General features: G+C 54.9%; 8 protein-coding genes across 8 annotated transcripts; 4 read left to right on the forward strand and 4 right to left on the reverse strand.

Moving 5' to 3' along the window:
* Positions 1–35: 35 nt before the first annotated feature.
* Positions 36–1292, forward strand: PG994_005425 (uncharacterized protein; the record flags this gene model as incomplete). Its single annotated transcript, XM_066856834.1, has 2 exons — positions 36–258; positions 370–1292. The coding sequence occupies 2 exons, from the start codon at positions 36–38 to the stop codon at positions 1290–1292; spliced, it is 1146 nt and encodes a 381-aa protein (XP_066716103.1).
* Positions 1293–2118: 826 nt separating this feature from the next.
* On the reverse strand, positions 2119–3496 carry PG994_005426 (BCS1 protein precursor; the record flags this gene model as incomplete). The annotated part of the gene is made up of 2 exons (XM_066856835.1): positions 2119–2316; positions 2930–3496. The coding sequence occupies 2 exons, from the start codon at positions 3494–3496 to the stop codon at positions 2119–2121; spliced, it is 765 nt and encodes a 254-aa protein (XP_066716104.1).
* A 1065-nt stretch (positions 3497–4561) lies between these two features.
* On the forward strand, positions 4562–6378 carry PG994_005427 (polyamine transporter 4; the record flags this gene model as incomplete). The annotated part of the gene is given in 6 exon segments (XM_066856836.1): positions 4562–4794; positions 4876–5039; positions 5051–5258; positions 5350–5533; positions 5550–5997; positions 6239–6378. 6 exon segments carry the CDS (start codon positions 4562–4564, stop codon positions 6376–6378), a joined length of 1377 nt encoding a protein of 458 aa, XP_066716105.1.
* A 462-nt stretch (positions 6379–6840) lies between these two features.
* Positions 6841–7572, reverse strand: PG994_005428 (uncharacterized protein; the record flags this gene model as incomplete). Its single annotated transcript, XM_066856837.1, has 2 exons — positions 6841–7160; positions 7233–7572. The coding sequence occupies 2 exons, from the start codon at positions 7570–7572 to the stop codon at positions 6841–6843; spliced, it is 660 nt and encodes a 219-aa protein (XP_066716106.1).
* A 989-nt stretch (positions 7573–8561) lies between these two features.
* On the reverse strand, positions 8562–9539 carry PG994_005429 (uncharacterized protein; the record flags this gene model as incomplete). The annotated part of the gene is made up of 1 exon (XM_066856838.1): positions 8562–9539. The coding sequence occupies one exon, from the start codon at positions 9537–9539 to the stop codon at positions 8562–8564; it is 978 nt and encodes a 325-aa protein (XP_066716107.1).
* A 1612-nt stretch (positions 9540–11151) lies between these two features.
* PG994_005430 (glycoside hydrolase family 7) lies at positions 11152–11578 on the forward strand (the record flags this gene model as incomplete). Its single annotated transcript, XM_066856839.1, has 2 exons — positions 11152–11164; positions 11232–11578. 2 exons carry the CDS (start codon positions 11152–11154, stop codon positions 11576–11578), a joined length of 360 nt encoding a protein of 119 aa, XP_066716108.1.
* An 86-nt stretch (positions 11579–11664) lies between these two features.
* Positions 11665–12458, forward strand: PG994_005431 (carbohydrate-binding module family 1 protein; the record flags this gene model as incomplete). The annotated part of the gene is given in 2 exon segments (XM_066856840.1): positions 11665–12028; positions 12043–12458. The coding sequence occupies 2 exon segments, from the start codon at positions 11665–11667 to the stop codon at positions 12456–12458; spliced, it is 780 nt and encodes a 259-aa protein (XP_066716109.1).
* A 517-nt stretch (positions 12459–12975) lies between these two features.
* On the reverse strand, positions 12976–13494 carry PG994_005432 (uncharacterized protein; the record flags this gene model as incomplete). Its single annotated transcript, XM_066856841.1, has 1 exon — positions 12976–13494. One exon carries the CDS (start codon positions 13492–13494, stop codon positions 12976–12978), a length of 519 nt encoding a protein of 172 aa, XP_066716110.1.
* Between the last annotated feature and the right edge of the window lie 1329 nt (positions 13495–14823).

A 14823-nucleotide genomic window follows, 5' to 3' on the forward strand; every position in this document is an offset into this window, starting at 1 on the left:
CTCCCCACAGACCACCAGCTGAACGAAGAAAAATCATGGACAGCAGTCCAGTCAAATCCCGCGCCTTGGTCGCCAGGGGCCCTTTCTCCGAGGGCAAATGGGCCATGGAGGAGGTAACGCTGCGGGAAATCCGCGAAGACGAGGTGCTCGTGGAGATGGTGGCCTCGGGACTCTGTCACACCGATCTGCACTGCGGCGACACGCCCGACGATAAAGGCGTGCCCGGCGTTTATTACCCGAGGGTCCTGGGACACGAAGGTTCGTCGTAAATCCCTCTTCCTTCAATCCGTACCTAGTCCTCGGTATCCTGCATGCGGCAGTGTAGCTTCAACAACAGTCTGACAAAAACACAATGGTCGGTATTACTAGGGTCCGGTTACGTGCAGAAGGTCGGGAGCGCCGTAACACACGTCAAACCCGGCGACCCGGTGCTGCTGTCCTTCACGTACTGCGGGCATTGCCACGTCTGCAAGACCGGCCCAGCGTCACACTGCACCTCCTTCTTCAAGATCAACTTCACGGGTGGTCCCGTCTTCACCCCGCAATCGCAACCCTCGGAAGCCCTCGGTGGCCTCTTCTTCGGCCAGTCAAGCTTCGCCCAGCACACTATCGCGAGCGCGAAATCCGTCGTCAACGTCGGCGGGCTGGGCCTGACGCGGGACGACCTGAAGGTGCTGGCGCCTTTCGGCTGCGGGCTCCTGACGGGCAGCGGCACCGTCGCCAACGTGGCCAAGGCGGGCCCCGACGACGCCATCGCCATCATGGGCCTGGGCGGCGTCGGCCTGGCCGCGGCCATGGCGGCCAAGAAGGCGGGCTGCCGGCAGATCATCGGCGTCGACCGGATCCCCGCGCGGCTGGCGCTCGCGAAGACGATGGGCGCGACACACACCATCGACACGACGACCTCGGGGGACCTCGTGGAGGCCCTACGGAACGCGGCGGACGGTCTCGGGCCCACGGTCGCCATCGACGCGAGCGGGCACCAGCCGCTGGTGGTGGCGGCGATCGAGGCGACGCGCTACATGGGCAGGATCATCCAGGTCGGCGCCGGCATGCCGGACGCGGCGGTGACGCTGCCCATGCAGACCTGGATGGACAGCGGCAAGCAGTACTTCGGGGCGGTCATGGCCCGATGCAACACAGCCGAGTACATCCCGCAGATGATCCAATGGTGGAAGGATGGCGAGTTCCCCTTTGAGACGCTCGTGCAGTCCTTCAGTTTTGACGACTGGGAAGGCGCGATCGAGTCGATGATAAAAGGGACTGTGGTGAAACCGATTATGGTTTGGTGAGGCTCGGGAGGAGCAGTGCTAGCAGTTGGATTAAGTACAGCGTAGGCGGAATAGATTATATTTGAAGGCGCGAGCGGAATGGACCTCAACCAGGACATTGGCCTTTGTAGGGCATCAAATGATCATGAGTAAAAGGGCTGGAGTAGATTAGATGTAGGGGTCCCCACACAGAGACAATTAGAACCACCACATACGTAGCCGTCGACACCATGATATCCGTGTTGGACGCCCTGACCTTGACGGAGAGTGCTGCCGCAAAACGCAAGGTGGCGACTGAGACGGTGACGAGGCTCTTCATGAGGCCGACGTCGGGTAGTCTGACGAACGCAACAGTAAAGCGCGGGTACTCGTAGTCCTTGATGGCATTCGCTGTATGTAGCTACTAGGTAAACAAGCCCTTGTGTCTGCAAAAGTATCCTAAGGCAAAACAACCTAGGGAGGGAATGGCTTTGCTGCAGTCGTGTGGCAGCTTCGTAAGCTCCCCGCTTTGCGCTCTGGGTGTTTGCCTCTCGTCCCATGTCGACCTTTTTATCTTCGCTACATCGTTCTGCAGGCAGAGGATGTTGAGCCTCTGTAGCCCTCAAAATTCCATGAAGTATGGCTCAAGGTTTCTCGTGTTGACGGTATGCTGCAGGAGGCGCTGTTCATAGGACATGTCCTCCGTGGTGGGAGTCGGAAAACCACAAATTTTTGTTTATTCCGGGGGTATCATTTCTATGTATGGTACATTGTGAGGTGTTGTACAACAATGCCGGAGCCGGGTATTAATCTAAGTGTCATACATCATGATGTACAAATGATGTACAGTAACTGCTTGCCGGGGTCCCTACTGGGATTCTCCTTTGGGCGGAGGCATAACCAGAGCATCTGCCATGGCAATTGCCCCCTCCATATCGTCCTTGTGGAACAAGAAAAGGCCCTGGATAGCCGCCGTGCTAGTCCGAATGGGCGGGGCCATCTCACCGTCCTTGGGCTCGGCAAAGAGGCCGAGCTCATGAAGCCGGGCAAGGAACCGTTTCCTGCCCTTTCCGTCCGTATCGATATCGCCGTAGAACTTGTCCCCACAGCGCAGCGGCCTGGTGACTCGTGGCCTCACCGATGCGAACCATCATATCGACTCGGCCAGGGCGAATGAGCGCAGGATCTAATAGCTCGATGTGGTTCGTGGTGAGGAATGCGATCCGATCATCGCTTGCCGACGCCCCGTCCAGCGCGTTCAGCAGTCCGGAATAGGTGACAGTCGGTCCGCTATATCCATCCGAACCCCGTTTCGTTCGGTTGACAAAGGCAGAGTCGACATCTTCTAGCAGAAGTATAGTTCGCTTGGGGAGTTTGGAGAAGAGGAGCGAGAGCTTGTCATCCGTCACTCCGACTTCGCTCAGATTGACCATGGCCACGTTGTAATCCAGCTCGCCTGCCAGAGCTAGGATGAAAGACGTCTTTCCAGTTCCGGGAGGTCCATGGAACAGATATCCTCTTCGGTAAGGAATTCCGCGCTCGACGTACCACTGTCGTCGCTGGAGGAAATCCTTGACGTCGGCCACTATGCTTTCCTTCAGACCCTCGGCCAGCACCACGCTATCCAGAGGTCGCTTCCAGCGAGCCTCGCCCAGGGGCTCCCAATTGAAGTTGCGCACCATGTATACCACCGTCTTTCCAGCAATGGCCTGCCGGGCCTTGGCGTGCGCTTCGGTGAAGATGTCCTCGAAGATGTGTCGGTACGCGTAGAGGGTGGTGAGGGCCATAGTCTCGTGGGGCTCGCCCGTATTCATGTTGGCGGTGGACTGCTTCATCCGCTCGACGGCGATGTAGGCGTACTTATACTTGACGATGTGGTGGCCGTAGCCGGGCTGCAGGAAGAAGCTGGCGTTGGAGGGGCCGTTCGGGCTCGTGTGGTGGTTGATGGTAGTGACGGACAGCGTGTTGATGCGGGTCAGGCGCTTCGCGAGGAAGGAGGTGTGCAGCCGGGGCTCGGACAGCCAGGCCAGGATCCACGGGTAGGCGGGATCCTGCCGGCTGATCTCGACGTGGACGAGCAGGCGGCGGCGTACCAGGACGGCGGCCGAGATGGCGCCCCGGCGCGCAAAGGCCAGCACGGCGCCGAGCGAGGCGAGGCCGAAGCCGCCGGCGAAGACGGGGTTATCGAAGAGGTGGTTGAAGTCCAAGAGGGACTGCTGTCCCGTCTGGAGGGTGTCTGACGACATGGCGTCCTTTCATCCGGGCTGCGATGTGAAGGTTTTCTTGGATCTGGAGCTCAGAAGTTTGGTCGCAATTGAGCTTGATGGAGCTTGAGCTTTCCATTGGGGAGAGTGGGGCGCTAACCGTTAAAGGTTGTGCCCCTCACCCGGCATGTTCAGCATGTGGTGCTTCCAAGGCGTTAATGCTGTGACATACTGAACATGATTCCTTTGTCCATTACAAACCGTCAATTACTAGCAGGCAAATATCACCAAAATAGCTTCAAGTCATAATATCTGGTCCCATCAACATTATCATTGCCCACCTATCCGGAAGAGCCATGGCGGAACGTGCAGCTAGCCTCATCCATGATCACCCGTGTGAACCGGGACACTAGATGATGATGTGGCTTTCTGTTTACTTCGCCAAGTTTGCTAGTTGGCTGCCATTCCCGATGATGATTGATCAGCCCGTTTCTTCTTCAGCATCTAGACCCCGGCTCCCGACAATCAATATCGCTAACATGAACCTATGTACGTAGCTGGAATGTTGCCAGTCTGAGCGGCTGGTTGGAACTTTGGAATCAAAAGCCAGGCCCAACTAGCAATATTTACAAATGTTCACTAATCACTACCCACGATGCCCACAGTTGACCATGGACTGCCGAGGTCTACCGTCACACTAGACATGCATTACGAATAGACGGTCAGCAAATCCTCTGCATCCGCTGCCGGGTCGGGTTCTCAATTCTGATCCGATTTCTAAGCTCCTTGCTGATACATTGAATATCTCCAGATAGTACGCGGGAATCAGTAATCATACCTATGTTGTAAGTAAGTACTTAAGCGAGCTCCGTTACTCAGTATCGGCTTGATTGATATGTTGCTTGCTTAGGGTACGCCACAGAGAGCGCTTGAGCAAATATGTGTGTTGGTGTGCAAGCCTGTGCCCGTTTTCAGCATGTTACTGTAGTGTAGACTTTACAAACACCAGTTTGGCTTCCTGTTGGCTCCCTCTCCCTTCCTTCTAAACCAGATTCATTAGCTTTTCTTTGCACCCTTAGTAGGCGAGAGAAGGAAATACAGGGGAATATGGCCGTAATTCAAAACCCGCCTCCTCATCAGGACACCTCCAGCGAGGAAAAGCAAGTCGGCACCGATACGCCTAATGGGGCAACTATCCCCCCGGTCAATGGATCGACGACTCCGGGAGAGAGTCAAACGCCGGCCTGGGAATGGCGAGACGACCCGGCCAATCCCTACAACTGGCCCAAGTGGAAGAAGAACATCCAGCTTGCGATGATTGCCATTACCGCCTTCTCGGGGTGAGTGATGAGGCTCACCAGCACTCATGCTGGACTGCCACTACTTGGAACTCGGTCAAAGCTAATGATATGTATGACCAGATCTCTAGCGACGTCCATCGTAAGCCCGGCACATGGCGAGTTTATGACCCAATTCGGCGTCTCGAGCACGGTGGCCTTCCTGCCGCTCTCGCTCTACGTCCTGTCCCTCGGAGTTGGTCCCGTCCTGGGGGTCCGCTGTCCGAAGTGGCCGGACGGCGCATCGTGTACCTAATAGCCCCCATCCTCGGCGGCCTCTTCTCGCTTGCCTGTGGTTTCACCCGCAGCTTCGTGGGCCTCTGCATCATGCGGTTCCTCGCCGGCTTCTTCTACGCTCCCAGTCTCGCTGTCGGCTCAGGGGTCCTCAATGAGATCTACTACCCCGCGGAAAGGGGCTTGCCAATGGCCCTCTTCATCTTAAGCCCTTTTCTTGGTCCAGGCCTAGGGTAAATCTCTCTCTTGTTTGGTGATGATCCATGACCAAGTAGTTATCACTTGAGGAGAGAAATGTGACACTGACATCGTACTTACTATTAGGCCAGTTGTCGGTGTATTCCTGGTGGACCGGAAAGGGTGGCCATGGACACAGTTCACCGTCGTCTTCTTGTCGGTGTTTACCCTGTTCTGGGTCCTCGCGGCTCCTGAGACCTACCACTCGATCATCATGAGACGCCGCATGAAGCAGCTCGGGCTCGAACCGCCGAAAGCAGCCGCCCTTCCGGTCGCGCATGGGGCAGTTCTTCGCCGTCAGCTTGTTCCGGCCGGTCCACATGATCTTCACCGAGCCCATCGTGGGGATCCTGGGCCTCTACATCGCCTGCGAGTTCGGCACCCTGTACCTCTTCTTCGGCGCCTTCTTCCTCGTCTTCCAGGGCACCTACGGCTGGACACTCATCCAGTCCGGTATGGTCTTCCTGGCCGTCGCGCTCGGCTGCGTCCTCGGCACCGTGTTGGTGTATTTGTGCGATCGGTTCCTGTACCGGTCCAAGGCGCGCCACTTCCCGCCCAACCAGATCCCGCCGGAGCACAGGCTCTACTCGGCCATGTTCGGGACCCTGCTGCTTCCGACGGCGCTGCTCTGGTTCGGCTGGTCTGCGCAGCCCTCGGTAAACCCGGCGGTGCCCATCATCGCCATTGTATTGTTCGCTTGCGGTAATGTGTCGCTTTTCATCAGTTCCATGCAATGTGAGTGGACCCCACCAAACCCATATGTGTCTGATACTTGAGAGATCCCTTGCTAATGGAGCTGTTAGATACATCCGATGTATACCACCGAACAAACGTCGCCAGTGCGTCGAGCGCGAACGCTCTGATAAGATACATATTCGGAACGGTATTCCCTTTGTTCGGACTGCAGAGTAAGTGTCCATACCCGAGACGAAGGGAAACAAAACAAAGCATGGAGTAATAACCTGGTGTTCATTAGTGTATCGACGACTGGGTACTGGTTGGGCAACCAGTGTCCTCGCATTGATTGCCCTGATACTGTTACCTGGTCCATGGCTGTTGTTCAAGTACGGCAAGAAGGTTCGAGCCATGAGTAAGTATGAGACTGCGAGTTATTAGCATATGTCCATCCAAACGTCGTGATAAGAACAGCATGGAAGTCGGTGAAGTTAACCGTTTCGGTTAAACGCATAGTGATTCAAGTGGACAAAGGGGCACAAGACCGAAAAGGCAGGCCAGCAAGCAGAATCACGCGCACGCAAACACCATCACCAGAAACAAAACGCAACAGAGTACATAGAAAGGAAAGGAAATAGCATTGCAACGCTGGAATAGACAAATGAAATAAACTGAGACGACTTGTAATCAGTTCTTCGGCGTTCGGTGTGATCCCTATAACGGGGCAGCTAGCCGTCGGCGCATTCGTATAAACGAAATTCAGTTGTGGGGGTGATCCGTATAACGGAATTCATATCCGGTAGAAATCGATTTATCCGCAAAATCTTCTCCTATACCTGTCGCGATAATTAGTAACCTTATATCATCTGATAAACGCATAATAGTCGCATAATGAACATACCTTCAGGCACGGCGACCTCCGGCGTAGAACTCGTCGTCATCCTCGAAGCCGCGGCCCTTCTCGAACTGCTTGCGAGCCTTCTCGATCCGCTCCGCCTTCTCACGAGCGGCCTTCTGCTCTGCGGTCTCGTATACGCGAGCCGGGGTCGCGACTGGGCTCCGCTGTGCATCGATGATGGCCTGACGCATAGGGTGCGGCGACTGCTGGGCAGGGACCGCCTGCTGGTACTGCTGCGAAGCGGCGAACGACGATTGCGCGACGGCGCGCTCTCTGTCCATGCGGCGAGACTCGTCGTGACTGGCCAGGACTTGCTCCTGCAAGACTGTTTATTGGTAAAGTCAGTGAGTGAATCGCCGACAGATAAGAAAATAGGTGGATCGCCAAGTTAACTTACGTTGACCCGGGCGGTGACCGGGGCGCGGGAAGCCGAAATCCTGCGACATGCGGCGACCACCGGCGTACTGCTGCGAGTACATCTGTCCGTCGAACGAGATACGGCGAGATGCGCTGGCGTCGGAGCGGGCGTTGTAGACGGTGCCGTCAGGAGCCTGAAACAAGCCAGGGGGAGGGGCGATGCGCCGGGCGGTCAGGGGAGGGTAATAATTCCCGGCGCTGGGCTGACGTGGACGTGGACCAGATGCCGCAGCGGCGGCGGCCTGCTGCTTGCGCATGGCGTGGGGGGCGGTTGGGGCGCCGACGGGAGGCGAGCTGCTCTTTCGGTTGTTTCCAGACATAACGGACGGCTAACGCGATTCAGGTGCATGAGAAGGGGGGAAGAAAGGGGATTACGGCGACAGGCGGCGACAGACGGTAGCAGGCGGCGACGGGGTTGTCGCCGTGTTGGTGGGTGATGATGATGAGAGAGGGAGAATAAAGGAATCGGCGAGTGGTGGAAGTAAGGGTGTCTATATAGACTCTTGGCTGCTGTGAATACAAGGTCAGCCAGCGAATACAAGATAACCGTTGAATACAGCGAGCCAGTGAATATAGCATACCTTCCGTTTGTTTCTCGTCAGGCTGACAATCATCCTATAGGGGGTGACGGATAGCCTCAGTGAGTGCAAGGCACTGTACACACGTTAGTCACCGGTTGAATGATTGTCAGTAAAAGGATGCTTGTTACCTGTAGGGCGTGCGAGGCGATCCTCAGTGGATAAGGGGCAGGGGCAGGGTGAATAGTCGATAGATGCGCTCACTCTCCCTCAGTGAGTATAAGGTACTCCAGTAACCACAACATGCCTGACTCCAGAAAGGGCTCCTAGGGGCGAACAACCGCCGTAAGAGGGACGAGGAACGCGATACATCGCCGGCTGATAAAGCATGAACAAGACTCACTTCGAGCAGAGAAATCATCATCCTATGGATCGGCTTACTTGGCAATAAATAGGGGGGTGTTGGGTTGGGTGCACAATCGGTGTTTGGTAGTGAACAGAGCAATCGTGAGAATTTATGTCAAGGCAAAAGTCCAGGTGACTAATTATAAGCAGATTCAGCTAGGTTCGAGAAAACTGGCAATAATTTATCTAAACAACAAATACAGTCAGTAGCAGAAATCAAAAGTGCTGAGTCAATATCGCTACGGTAGTAGGCCTATAAAACAGTGACTCCCCTACTAATAAGTAATCCAAGGCTATCAATGGCAAAAAAGCAGGCTTCGTCGTCAGGTATCATACAGGCAAACAAACAACTCATTCCAATCCGGCGTGAAGATACAGCGAGGCGATCATTTCTTGGTTCTCTTTCTGGCGCTAGCAGGAGCAGCCGCTCCTTTTCGCTTCACCACGGGCTTCTCCTCTTCTTCCTCAGGCTCCTCCTCCTCGTCGGCAGCCTGGCGGGCGGCCATGCGGTCCCTCTTCTCCTGTGGGACCCCGTTCTGGAGTATCTGGAAGAACTCCTCCTCGGAGATGGTCTCAAGCTCCTTCTCGTTGATTTCCATGAGTTTCTTGGGGCCGGCTCGTGTGCCGAGGACGATGTAGTCAGTGTCCTCCAGCTTGGCGATGACCTGGGCGCCGTACTGGATAGCGGTGGCGACGGAGGTCTTGCGGTCCATGGTCTCGAAAGTTCCGGTAAAGAGCAGCTTGAGGCCCTCGAGGCAGTTCGGCTTGCCCGCGGGGATCTTCTTACGGTGAGTGGCGGGAACGACGGCCGTCTTCTTCATCCTGGACCGCCTGACCGGCTTCTTCTCTTCCTCTTCCTCCTCATCGCCGTCCTCGACCTTCGCTACTTCGTCAATGTCCTGGGCCTCGGCGCCATCCTCGTCGCCTTCGATCTTAGTCTCCTCAGCATCCTCAATGGCCTCGGCTTCAATCTTGGTGTCTGAGTCCTCTTCGTCCTTGACTACTTCATCTTCATGCTCATCCTTCATGACAGATTCATTGTCATCTTCGGGAAGAGAGTCGCCCGGCTGGGCAGTCTTGAAAACCTTGACCCGAGCGCCGATGTGGCCATTGGAGCCGCCAGCAAGGATGCCGAAGTAGGAGCCATCAGCCGACGAATGATGATAGAAATTCCACTTCTTCAAGCCCATGGGCAGCTTGAGCTTCTCCGAGTACCGATTCATCATGGTTTTGGCGGACTCATTGGCTGCGTCGAAGGCATGGTAGACCTCTGGCTGCTGGAGGCTCTCGACCATCTTCTCATTGTCCCAGATGAAGGAGGTGACAATGTAGAGCGGCGCCGAAGCGCCTTCAGCTGTAGACATGACTGGTCTGATTATTCAAGCAATGCCTGTTGTCCTATGTTGGCCAAAGGTAAGGTAAGCTTGTTTTTGCCTCGTAGATGAATGCTGGTGGGAGATGGTGAACGATGTAAGCAAGTAAGCAAGCAATCAGTCAATGGTGTTGTTTGGAATTGCGCGTCGCGTTTTTCCAGGGGTTTTTAGGCAGCTGCGGTAGGGGTATGTAGGAAGCCGTTACTGCACTGCGCCGTAATTGTCGCTAAGTTCAGGTGCCTGTGCTACGTGAAGGCGTGCCCCACAAGAAAACCAAACAATAAGAGCGTCGACGAACAGCTTCCCGTCCCAAACAGCAACCGCCTGTGGTTACTGAAGTCCTTTGCTGCCAACTCATCAGCAAATACTGTACCCCTTTTCTGGAGTTGCTGCAGAAGCGGTGCATCATAGCCTCCGTCTGTCCATCTTGATTGCTTCAGGCTGTCAACGCTGCTCTCTTGGTCGCAACGGTGCACTGGCGTGAGTTTGATTTTTCGGCTTCGTCTGTGTCTCCTTCCGAGCTCGTCCATGCGCTTGGGCAAGCACTTGATTCATACTTGGAAATGCCGCAATGTATAGAACTTGGCCAAGCACCAAGAGCTCTACGGGTCAAAGCATGGGCAGTTGCCGCGATAATGTAGCTGCGGATTCAGATGGCCTTCCCAGATCGGCGGCCGCGCGCACCTTCTCATCCCTCCCCTCTGTCTTTTTTCCTCTTACGAATCGGATTACATGGTCAACGATGAAGGACCTCCATTCTCTGGTTCTGGCTGGGGAAGAGCATTGCTCTTCTATCGGATCATGCCACTACGTCTCACAGGTTTTGCCTCGGCACGGATTGTTTGCGGGCTACCCTAGCTCGGCAGGTTAGTGGCTGCAAACCCATGGAATCGTACTTGGTAGATTTCATTCCACTTCCCAGATCAATGTTCTCTGAAATGCCCCTTGAACAACTGCGAATGCGATGATGCGCCGGGTTGCACAGCTGTATTCGTGGTGCATTTCTTGATTATTATGCCTCATTACCTTCGCTCCTCATGAATGGTGCCAGACCTGAGTCAGGGCTGCCGGGTCTACATGCTCATGTCTCCGTCTGGTGGGGCTCTCGAACTCGAGACCCGGGCCAGAACTTCTCACGATGGGGCGGTTTTCGACCAAGGGCACATGGTGTGGTCAGATCGTGCTCCCCCGGAATAATTCACGTCGGTGGCGCTCAATAATAACCTGCAGCAACTTTCGCACTGCCACCCCGGGGGCCGGGCTTGTCCTTCCGTCTACCGGAACGGGCTTGGCGTTACATTCGACTCTAGGCTTGGCGGCCCGAATATCGAATTCAGACGTTGCGAGCTTCTGATTCGCGGATATTGCTTGCTTTTGGCTCCGTGTAAACCTTACCTTGGATAGATGCCTGTCAAATTACAAGACGTTTACACGATGATATAACCATCGCTTCCACCCAGGAGGTTTCGCTTACCCAGGCTCCTTCTCCACGCCACTTGCCATCGTCACCGTTTCTGTCTTCACTCACTCGAACTAGCTGCAATGGCTTCGAGAGCGGCGCTTGCCTTCGGCCTTGTGGCGGCCCTCATGGGCCACCAAGCCAATGCCCAGAACCCGTAGGTCCCCTTGTCGTTCGTGACACAGCAATGCGCTCAGGTCAACTCTCTTTCTAACATCTTGTAGAGACGATACCGGAGGCGTCTCCCAAATTGACGACCTACAAGTGTACCACAGCAGGGGGCTGCGTCTCGCAGAGCACGTCGGTCGTTATCGACTGGAACTACCACTGGTTCCATACCAGCGACTGGCTGTCTTGCACTACCTCCAGTGGAGTCAACTCGACCCTCTGCCCAGATCAAGCAACATGCGCCAAGAACTGCCAGGTCCAAGGAGATACGAACTACACCGCGAACGGGGTGGCGACGTCTGGGGACAGTATGACTATGAATCAGTTCACCTATGGCGAGAACGGAATTCAGAGCGCTTCTCCTCGGGTCTATCTTCTTGGCGCCGATGGCAACTATGTCTGACCAAGCTCTTGGGTCAGGAGCTGACGTTCACTGTCGATCTGTCTACTCTTCCCTGCGGAGAGAACGGTGCTTTGTACCTCTCTGAGATGGACCCCACTGGCGGAAGGAATCAGTACAACACTGGCGGCGCCAAGTACGGCTCTGGATACTGTGATGCACAGTGCCCTGTGCAAACCTGGAAAAACGGGACGCTCAACACTGCGGGTGCTGGCTACTGCTGCAATGAGATGGATATCCTCGAGGCGAACTCCAGAGCCAACGCCTTCACCCCGCACCCATGCACCAGCTCCGACTGTGACAAGGGTGGCTGTGGCTTCAACCCCTATGCACAGGGCCACAAGGACTACTATGGTCCTGGTGGAACAGTTGACACTTCCAAGCCTTTCACGGTGATCACCCAGTTCATCACCAACGACGGCACCACCAGCGGGACGCTGAGCCAAATCACGCGTAAGTACATCCAGAACGGAAAGATGGTGGCCAGCGCCGTGTCCGGGGCGACACCCTCACCGCCGACGGCTGCATCGCCGCCGACCCCGGTGCGGCGAACTTTGGCGGCCTCCCCGGCATGGGCAAAGCCCTGGGCCGCGGCATGGTCCTGACCTTCGCCATCTGGAACGACGCGAGCCAGTTCATGAACTGGCTCGACAGCGGCTCCAACGGGCCCTGCAACGCGACCGAGGGAGACCCGGCCCTGATCCAGAAGAACAACCCGTACACCCACGTCATCTTCTCCAACATTCGCTGGGGCGATATTGGCTCTACTTTCAGCAGCGGTGCTGGCGCTCCTCAGCCGGGGACCAGTACTACTGCAAATCCCACTATTACAACTACTAAGGCGTCTACTACCACAGCTGCTGGCCCAATGCAGACCCAGTAGTAAGTTTTGCTCTTCCCAGCAGGCTTCACAGCACATAGCCCGGCTCTTGCGCACGTGCTGATTAATGTTTGTCACTTGGCTTAGCGGGCAATGTGGTGGTACAGGCTACACAGGACCCAAGACTTGTGCCAGCCCCTACACTTGCAAAGTCTCTAACGAATGGTAAGATACTACCAGCCCGAATGGTATGCTCCATCACGCTAACAGACCTCCAGGTACTCTCAATGTTTGTAAGGATGGTTTCAGCTTCATATGAGATGGACAGGTTACATATCCAACGGAGGAAGCGATATAACATATGGTATCTGACTAGGTGTGCTCAACAACTTAGGAACTTTGGAGCAGAGTCAAAATTTTTTGCAAAAGTGGTAAGCTTGTACATACAATTCCATGTCAAATCTTAGCACGATGGATTGTATTCCAAATGCAAACGACTTGCCAGTCAGTAGTATAATTAATTACTACTGCGTACTACCTATTACTTAGGTATTGATTGTGGCCATTATAAATCGAGGGATCAAGACATATGGTAGTCGTTGTCGTCCTCCTCCTCCTCCTCACCATCGCTAGGCATCTTGCTGCCCGAGCCGGCCTGGCTAAATCGGCCAGGGTACTGTGCGCTGCTGCTGCTACCAGGGGAAGCTTGCTGCTGCTCAGCGGCGCTAGCCGGCGGCGAGGGCGACTGGCGGCCGTCGGTCATGGGGACGTCATCAACGTCATCGCCGCTGGGAGACTGCAGGCGCCGGCGCTTCGGATCGCGGACGGCCGGGTTGGTGGCGGCGCCGAGGCCATCAGCAGCAGCAGCAGCAGTAGCAGTATCGCCGCCAGTGTCAGCGCCGGAAGATTCGTCACGGCTGCGCTTCGGGGCTCGGCGGGCTTCACGGTCGAGGCGGCGTTGCTGGTTCTCTTCCGGGGTCATCTTGTCCAGCCGGATCCCACCCGGCGCACTGTTGCGCCGCTCCTTGCGGCTGCCGGCGCCGTCGAGGCCACCGTCGCTGTTGTGGGAGCTCATCTTGTCGTCCTTTCTTGGAGCCATTGTTAGTATTTGGTGGGATGGATCGCCGAACAAACTTCAGCCTGTTTGCCTCATCACCAACCTTGGGTTGAGTAATTATGTCGGCGATCGACGAAGAAAAAAAGAAAACTTACGGTGGGTTTTGGATGACAAAGTCTTCGTTAAAGACAACTCGAGCAACGACGAGTCTTTCTGGGTTTTCTGCTATGCGTATATGTCAGTGATACTCTCGGTGCATGTTATAACAAATGTTGACAATGGGACGGAATATCATACAAGTTCCGTCTGATCTAGCATTCAAGAGTGTCGTTGTTCCCTTAGGGCTTGGTAAGGGACTCGCTACTGTGTCTATCGGCGTTGCTTGTATGTCGGTGCTGCTTGTCTGACGGTTACTCACAGAAACACCAAAAGGCAGCTGGTGATGGAGCAAAGGATGCCAAGATTATTTCCATGCGACATACCTGATTCAGAAGAGAGTGGTTTGGGTCCTCGGATGTGTGTATTGTAGCGGCAATAGATGATTGTCCAAAAGTCGGGACGAGGGATGGGCAAATGTGTGCCACAAGGAAATGGAATAGGGGAGTTTGCAGTTCGGAGGTCAAAGAGGTGCAATAAATAAAACCACACCACACGTAAATCACTGCGTTCAATACAGAAGGGCAACTTGTTCAGAGAAGTAATTCAACTGTTCTTGTAGTCCAGCCGCACATGTTGCATGTGGCTCGACCGCCGCGGCTTCATCGTTGCGGCGTATATGTTGTTCTTGGGTCGGGGACATCGGCGACGGCAAGGCCACTGGTTTCATAGAGCCACTGTCAACAACAGAGGGCCATGTTGTGCAATACTCCGGCTTTGTCCAGGTATCTATGACCCAGGGAGGTCATTAACATGATTAAGCATATACAACACGGTATATCTTATATTCGGGAGGATTAAGGGGCTTACTTAGAGTCTATAGGTAATACTTGAGATCATGACCATTATTAAATTTGCCGGAAAGGCCTAGCAGTAGTATTATGGTATATTATACTCAAAGGTAAGGTGACCGAGTAGCCAATGACGACATAATCTAACCCCTATTCAACAGAATCACTAAACTGGAGGACGGGAAGCATCAGAACAACGTCCAAGCCAAAAGTCTGCAGGCGGTACAGGCCGGAAGTCTCAAGTGATGCAAGCAGGAGGTCGCCGCGACTGAAAACAGCTTGTGCCAAAGCTGGAGAAAAACGTAGGACAATGGGGTATCAAGGCTCACGAACGTCTATAGACACTGGAAGAGCAAAGTGTGTCCATAGCCGAAAGAGCAGATCGCTCACAAGCATATCCAGACGACACCCACACTAAGAAAGA

Source organism: Apiospora phragmitis (assembly GCF_038363925.1).
Source record: "Apiospora phragmitis strain CBS 135458 chromosome Unknown utg000006l:1.0-5683423.0:1.0-5690449.0, whole genome shotgun sequence".
NCBI lineage: Eukaryota > Fungi > Ascomycota > Sordariomycetes > Amphisphaeriales > Apiosporaceae > Apiospora > Apiospora phragmitis.